The 8,800-nt window shown below is 37.8% G+C and overlaps 1 protein-coding gene across 1 annotated transcript; it reads right to left on the reverse strand.

Moving 5' to 3' along the window:
• Positions 1 to 1,981: 1,981 nt before the first annotated feature.
• Positions 1,982 to 3,923, reverse strand: LOC112090643. The gene is made up of 2 exons (XM_024162453.1): positions 3,906 to 3,923; positions 1,982 to 3,685 (listed from the first exon to the last, which is right to left on the reverse strand). Exons 1-2 carry the CDS (start codon positions 3,921 to 3,923, stop codon positions 1,982 to 1,984), a joined length of 1,722 nt encoding a protein of 573 aa, XP_024018221.1.
• Between the last annotated feature and the right edge of the window lie 4,877 nt (positions 3,924 to 8,800).

Consider the following 8,800-nt stretch of genomic DNA (forward strand, 5'->3'; position numbering starts at 1 on the left):
AACTTGAGTTGTGTTTATGAGAGAAAATATTATAAAAATAAGGTAGAATTTAAATTTTTGTTAAAAAAAATACTATAACAATAGAGCTTTAGTTGTGAGTTGAGTTGTAAAAAGAATAAGCTTGAGTTAAAAACTATACATAGCTTACATATCAAGGATCATTATACTTTGTTGTCAACTCAAACCAGACAATTTTAAAGAAACGGTTACTAAGGACCCATTTGGTATATGAGTTCAAATTATGGTTCAAATTAATGATTTTGTTTATGACTTTTAAAATTCAATTTTTTTAGAGAGAAAAACACTTTAATAGAATCAAAACCATGAGTTTAAACCTATGAAAAATCCATGTATCAAACACACCTTAAATCAATAACCTACCAGTTGGGCTGAGTAGGGGGACGTATTTGAGAAATTCCCCGTTCGAATTTTAACTTCTTGTTTTCTCCTGCATGAGACACTATGAAGAATAATTTGCTAGTTGGTACGGTTCACTCTTCACACTGGATTATAAATACTCTAAATTAAGACGCATAAAGGCAACAACCAGCTAAAGATATTTCCTTTCAATATTAATTAGATCTTTATGTGTAGATGTACACACACGGATTTCTGCAAATGGTGGATCTTGTCTCAACTATAACCATTTTCAAAATATTTTCCGAAATTAAAAAGAAAAATATTCTTAGAGTTTATTTTACAGAGCTGGTATTTACCCACACAGTATTATTACCTTGACTAATAAAATACCCACCGTCACAATCATCTGATTCAGCTAATACTACATAACATAATGTAAACATTTCTTATTGTTATCCCAATATCATTTCTTTGGCCGGTTACCCTGTAATATCCAAAATTAAAGTTTGGCAGTTCATGACACGAGCCGGAAATATACTTTGTTTACATGTATACCTTATATGATTAAACACGGTATCAAGTATTAAAGCTACCATATATGTTTACGTGGTGTACTAACTGCATAAAAGTATATTACTATCACTACGTTTTCTGAAAGGTCTTTTTATCCTGGTATCACAAAAGGTGTTACAACAATGATTGAGACACTGAGGATATGTTAAGTATTTTGGACTGTGTATTCAGTAAATCATATAGCAGAGAAGCTATGCAGGAAATAATAATGCAGAAACAATAAAGACACACGAAAATGGTATCACAGTTCGGTGCACACACCTACTCTGCGGGGTCACGCCCAGACAGTGAACAATCCACTAAGATTGAAAGATTACAAACATCAATAACGGTCTTACACGCTCAAAACTCTCTCGTTGATCGTATCGCCGTTGTGTTGAGTCTACTTAGAGGACTTATTCAACGGGCACCACCTGACTTTGTAGTATTCCTTCACAATCAAGTATTGACATTCACCATGAGAAACGTATGCAAGATTTTCACACTGAGCACACCAACCTGTCTCAAACCCTCATCCCTCAAAATGTCATCGCAGTCGCTCCAAGAACCAGCCACACCCATATCTGCTAATTGCCCTCACCAAAAACCACCTCTGCAATCCGAACCAATCAACCTCTTCAAAGTAAAATAATCACCACGGATTCTTTCCATAGATATCTCCAATCATCCAGCCGAGTCAACTAAATCAGCCACCAATCATCAATCAGCCAAGTCAACCACCAATCAATCTAAGGAAAAACAATCCAAATCCAGAGGACCATTCCAAACTTGATGCAGCTAGCCCAAAAAGGAAAAACTTGTTTCTTTGAATTGTAAAAATTGCCAACTAGCTAGGAGCAGTTCTAACAATCTCCCATTTTGGCATTTTTGGCAAAACACTAAGATCATCCTAATACTAGGAAATTCAAAAGAAACAGACAACTGACAATAGACATAAAATGTTGTTCAGGACAAAATACAAACAATTACAAGACTCCCCCTTTTTGTCAAAAAGACTGCCAAAGTAAGGTAGTATGCAAAAGAAATAGCATGACCATAACAGAAGAAACTAGGAAGAAGTACCAACTCCATCAGCAGCTGAAGAAGGCTGGAGATCCTCAAGTAGAGCTGCAGTTTCCCTTTTGCGCTGATCAATTTCTTTGAGCTCCTGTAAAAGTCTCTTTTCACAAGCAACAAGAACTTGTAATTCTTTCTGCAAGTACTGAATGGTTTGAGTTTTTTGAACAGTAGCAGCCGGTTGAGAGGAACTAGATGTGACACCAGTTGAGACATGAGGAGTAGCATCCTCCTGCAGCTCGTCTTCAAAAACTGAGAAAGACTCCCCCTGAACATCATCCATATGCTTCCCAGAGTGAAATTTCTTTGAAATTCTAAGTTCGCCTGGTAATTTGGCAAACACCTCTACTGACTTCTTAATATCATTTTGAGACATCAGGACACCATAAATAAGAGAGGGAAATGGGAGCACCTGATGAGTGAACAAAACTTTAGCATTACTTACTATCTGATCATAAATGAGTTGTCTAATGTCAAAGGAGAAGCAGAGACCAATCATGTAGAGCAATTTGGCCAGAGGCTTATTGACACCAGTCGAATGTGTACTAGGCATCCAGTTCTTCAATGCAATCTTGTGCAAAACAGAATACTTCAAACTTAACTCAGCAGCGGGAAAAGATTTTAAGGCTGGCCAATTACAGCGGACATTTCCAGTTAACTCAGTTATGATCTGATTATAGCTTGCTTCACATTCCACAATCGTTCTATGACTTCCATAAAAGTCATTAATAATAGCCGGTGAAAAATGAAACAAGTGACCTATGACAAAAACCTTATGAAACATTGGGGATTTATGATCATTAACCCCACTGACCAAATTTGCATAGAACTCTAAGATGACATCATTTACAAATGGTTTTATTTTAGTGACTGTTCCAAGTAAACTCCGATCTTTCAGAAGTTCCAAAACGCCTAATTCTCCAAATTTAGACTCATTCAGTAATCTCTCAGAGAATATCTTCCTTTTAATAACTGACTTCCAGACATTTTTATTCAAATCAGAATAAAAGAGAATAGTATCATCCTTACCAGAGCTAGGAGCAGAGGATTTCTTCTCTTTCTCTCTTTTGAGAGTCTCTGGAGCTTTTGCCTGAGACTTGGCCTTGGACCTAGTAACCCTGCAAGAATTGACTGGAGGATGGGGGGGTTTTTTTTTTTTTTTCTGGTTCTTCCTCTTTGGCAAAGGATCAGTGGAAGGTTGAGATGATTCAGCCTCATCAGGAGCAGCATAAGTAGCTGATGGATGGAAGGCAGTATCACTCGAGGAGGCAGACCTCTTCTTCTTCGGCTTCTTAGATTGAGCCCGAATTTCAGTTTCAATGCAAGTTTGGGATTTTTGTTTCATCCCTTCTGGATAGACCGGGAACCGATTGGTCCATGAGGGAAAACCCGGTATGATAGGAAATTTCATCAAGTTTGGGGGAATCCGAGGCGAACTTCCAGGAGAGGGTTGTGATGTACCTACATCGACCGGAGTGTCTACTGGGGGCAGAGACACCGGAGCAGGGACGGTAGAATCATCTGAATTTGAAGAACCCCGAGGAGTAGAGAAAACTTCTTCATGGATGCCGGACTCTGGCGGAGTGACAAATGGAATAATTTCCAACGGATGAAGAATGGCGAGAGGAACTAGTTCGGTTTCATCATAGAACAGAGATTTCTGGCGAGGAGTAGCCACGGTGGAGGATGATGGACCCTTCAACTTTTTTGACGGAGATCATTTAAATGCTGCCATTACTCTCCCTCGTAATTCCTCTTGAAATTTTGCTACCTCTTCATTAAAGTCCTTGGATCGAGCATTACGAGTTTTCACATTGTTGAGAAGCAAAGAAAAAACTTGATTTGCAACCGCTCGAATGCTTTGAGTTCAAACCCTAATGCCCCAAATTCATATAAGCAAACTCCAGGGAACACACAAACATCTTAAAACGCATTGTCATTTATTTATTTATTTATTTTTGTTTTACATTACATTACACAAATTCCCAGAGCCATCCTCAAGGACTCAAATCGGAGAGCATCCAGTGGCATGGTAAAAATATCATCCAGTTGTTTTTCAGTAGCAATGTACTCAAGAGTGACTGTTTTATCCTCCATCAGTTCTCTGATAAAATGATGATGAATATCAATATGCTTCGTGCGAGAGTGTTGGACTGGAGTTTTAGAAATATTTATTGCACTAGCATTATCACAGTATACAGTTAGAACATCTTGTGAAATACCATAATCTTCAAGCATTTGTTTCATCCATAATAGTTGAGTGCAACAACTTCCTGTTGCTATATACTCTGCCTCTATTGTAGATAGAGAAATGGAATTCTACTTTTTACTAAACCAGGAAACAAGATTATTCCCCAAATAGAAACATCCACCAGATGTGCTCTTTCTATCATCAACATTGCCAGCCCAGTCTACGTCACTGAAACCCAAAAGACTAGAATTTGTATCCCTAGAAAACTAGATTTCATAGTCCATTGTACCACTTACATACCAAATTATCCTTTTAACTGCAGCTAAGTGAGACTCTTTAGGATTTGCCTAATATCTAGCACAAACTCCAACACTAAAGTAGATGTCTAGTCTACTAACAGTTAAATACAAGAGACTCACAATCATGCTTCGATAGAGACTATGATCAATTGAGGTGCCATTATCATCTTTCATCAATTTCTCATTTGTGCCCATTGGAGTTCTCAGATGTCTTGATTTTTCAAGGGCAAATTTCTTCACCAAATTTCTTGCATATTTACTTTGAGAAATAAAAATACCATTTTGCATTTTTTTCACTTACAGACCAAGGAAGTAGTTCAATTCCCCCACCATACTCATCTCAAACTCTTTCTTCATCTGATCAACAAACTCATCTACCTTTCCCTGACTTGTGGATCCAAATACAATATCATCCACATATATTTGAGCAATGATTATTCCTGACTTGAACTTCTTGATAAACAATGTTTTGTCAACTCCCCCTCTCGTATAGCCCTTCCTATTCAAGAAATCTGTCAACCGTTCGTACCAGGCTCTAGGTGCTTGCTTCAATCCATATAAAGTCTTGTTGAGCTTGTAGACATGGTTAGGTTCAAGAGGGTCTTCGAAACCTTTAGGTTGTTCTACAAATACTTCCTCATTCAGGAACCCATTCAAAAATGAACTCTTCACATCCATTTGAAACAACTTAAACCCCAACAGACAGGCAATAGAAAGCAACAGTCTGATTGACTCAAGTCTTGCAACGGGAGTAAAAGTCTCATCAAAATCAACTCCTTCAACCTGAGTGTACGCCTGTGCAACAAGTCTCGCCTTATTTTTTGTAATGTTCCCATGTTCATCAGTTTTATTCTTAAAGATCCACTTAGTACCAATAACATTGTAACCACTTGGTCTAGTGATAAGTGTATGAAAATGCACCTAAATTGTTCATAATTGCTAAATAAATTAAGTTTTAATTAAATATTTTCGTGGAATTAATATTTTGTGGAAGTATTTGATTTTAATTTAATTTAATTTGTTTTGTAGGTAAATAAGACATTTGGGCCCAAACTAAAAGAAAAAGAAAATGAAGCCCAGCCGTCCGCCAGCCGAGCCGAGCCGCACCAGTCCCCAATCTCCGCCATGTGTCATTTTCTGCAGCGCCGCAGACGCGTGGGACCCAGCTGTCCCCGTGCATACGCGCGCTTGGCGCGCACAGCCTTTCCCCCTGAGCGAGTTCCTACCCACGTGAGCGTCTCTCTTATTCTGCGTGGGTCCTGCGTGCAGCAGGTTCCTCCCACAGCTCGCCACGTGTCCAAGGCAGAGCAACGTTTCTTCTCTCTTCGCGCGACACGTGTCCCACCCGTTTGGGATTCTTCAGCCATATGCGTTTGTGTCCGTTGTGATGGTTTTTCTCCCCCATTATCAGCCTTTACTTCCAAAATAAAGCATTGTAAAACCCAAATTAATTGGAATACGTTCCCTTCCTTCTTATTGCTGATTGTAACCTTTTGCATGCTAAAAAACTCTATAAATAGGGCTTTTGTTAAGTATGTTAGGGGATTGATTTTTAGCCTAAGTTTAGTCACTTTTTCTTTCTTTAGTGAGGTTAGAGATGAGCTTGTGTTGAGTACCCAATTTGGGTTTTGATTCTTGAGTTGTAATATTCTTAAAATTGAGTGAATTAAATCCCATATTTTCTTTTATCTATTTTTCAGAATATAGTGTGCAATTTTTATATAAGTTCAGTCATGCTTTTCTTATGTAATTGTGTCATGCTTTGTTTTGTCATTTAAATTATTTTGCGCGTTGTCATTTACTGCATTATTGTCATATTGATATATTGTCGATTTAGGATAACGTGTAATAATAATAATTTTGTGGAATTAACGTAAGGATTTAATTTTCTCGAAAACTTTTGTTTATGAATCAAGACTCAAATTTGTGAACAAAACATATAGCGATTCTCGACGCCTTACCGTTTTTAATTATATTATTTTCTCAAACATTTTTCTACGCTTATTTTCTCAACAAAAATTCCATTCTCTTTTATTTTTATTTTATTATTTATCTCTTGACACTTTTTATTTGCTAATCTTTTCTTGTCTCTTTTTATCACCTCCTCGTGGGATTGACCGTCCATATTGTGCTACAACTGAGTGCTTTGTTTCGACACAATTTGGGCGTAATCATCTAGGGACTAAGCTCCACACATCATTTCTCACAAACTGCTCCAGCTCCTCCTACATTGCATTAATCTAGAACTCATCTTGAAGTGCTTCTTTAACATTCTTTGGTTCCACAGTAGAAGTGTAGCACACATATCTCACCATGTATCGATAATTTTACTTTGGTTTATCTCAAGTACGTATACCATCATGAATGCCTCCAATGACCTCCTCAACTAGATGATTCTTCTTAATTCTGGAAGACGGTTCCTTGGTAATTGGATCTTCAACTTTGTAAACCTTTGTCTCTGGTTCTGTCTGTCCTGTCCCAGGCGGTGTTACAACACCATCTGCAACATCGTCCGTGACACTATCTTCAACAGTTTGCTTCTCTTCTCCGTGATCAACTATTTCAAATTCATCAAAAGCTTCATCTTCAGAGAGTCGTTCAACAGTCCCTTTGAAGTCATCAACTACTACATTCGTAGACTCCAAGATAGTTTGAGTTCTCTTGTTGCAAACTCTATAGGCTTGACTATTATTAGAGTAACCAAGAAAAACTCCTTCATAACTTTTTGCGTCAAGTTTTCCTCGCTGATCCTGATCATTGAGAATATAGCACACACTTCTGAATACATGAATGTATTTGAGATTAGGTTTCTCACTCTTCCAAATCTCATAAGGAGTCATCTTTGTACTTGGTCTAAGGTACATTCTGTTAATTGTGTAGCAAGTTGTGTTCATAGCTTCTGCCCATAGTCTAAACGCCAATATTTTAGAATTCAACATTAATCGAACCATTTCTTGAAGCGTACGATTCTTTCTCCCAACAGCACCATTCTGTTGCGGTGTTTTAAGAGTAGAAAACTCAAGAGCTATACCATGTTTATTGCAAAACTCAGCGAAGATAACATTTTCAAACTCCTTCCTATGATCACTTCTGATTCTTACAATTTTTCCAATGCTACAATCCTTTTCGTTCAAGAGTTTGACACACAAGATCTTGAACACTTCAAATGTATCTGACTTTTCTCTGATAAAGTCCACCCAAGTAAATCTTGAGAAGTCATCTACACAAACAAACACGTATCACTTTCCACCAATGCTTTCAACTTGCATTGGACCCATAAGATCCACGTACAGCAACTCAAGAACTCGTGTTGTTGAAATCTGTTGTACCACTTTGTGAAAAACTTTCTTTTGTTTTCCTATTTGACAGGGTCCACAAACCCCAAAATGCTTTTCTCTCACCTTAGGAACTCCTCTCATAGCTCCAATTTTGACGATCTTCCTTAGAGTCTTGTAGTTTAAGTGACCTAGTTTTTTATGTCAAATCTCAGCTTCATCAACAGTACACTTGAGACAGTTAGATGTGAGAGTTAACATATAACAATTATCAGAAGATCTTAATCCTTTCATAACACAACTTTCTACTTTATCAAACACTTGACACTCATCCTTGTAGAACCTTACATGAAGTCCAGGATAATGGCAATAATGACAGGTGGGAGTGAATCTTCCTTGTTGTGACCGTTTCGTAGGTACTTTCTTGCTTGTGACTGGTTGAGGTTCTTGTGAGTCATTTTCTTTCACAAATACAGTCTTTGAGGTTGAGCATTCACCAGTATAGCCAACACCAAAGCGATCATCACAAGTTTTTCCCATAGTGAGAATATGTTCCAGTTTAGATGTACCAGAATTCAACATCTTTAAAGTCCTTTGTGTATGTTCTAATTCCGGCTTCCATTCTTATAGCTTCTTTTCCTTTTCAGCAACCTGTGCCTCATCGTCTGCAGTAGTTCTTGTCAAGACTTTGTTTTCTCTCACAAGTTCACTTACACGTTCCTCCAAAGACTTATTCAGTTTGCACACTTTAACCCATTTGTCAAACATGGTTTTATATGCTTCCTGTATTGTATAATCTATCGATTCTTCTCCATCACTACTGCTGCTTGATTCTGACTCACTTTCTTCCTTCTCGCTCTTCACTGTCTCTATATCAGCTATTATTGTGACACTGTCTGCAACACCGTTTGTAACATTCTCTACAGAGTCATCCTGACCAGTGTACACATTAAAAGTAACATAGTTGCTTACGTGATCATCATCTTCCTGACTCCCTTCTGATTCCTCATCACTCCAGGTTACACTTAGTGACTTCTTCTTCTTCT

Source organism: Morus notabilis, unplaced genomic scaffold (genome assembly GCF_000414095.1).
Source record: "Morus notabilis unplaced genomic scaffold, ASM41409v2 Scaffold122, whole genome shotgun sequence".
Classification (NCBI taxonomy): Eukaryota; Viridiplantae; Streptophyta; class Magnoliopsida; order Rosales; family Moraceae; genus Morus; species Morus notabilis.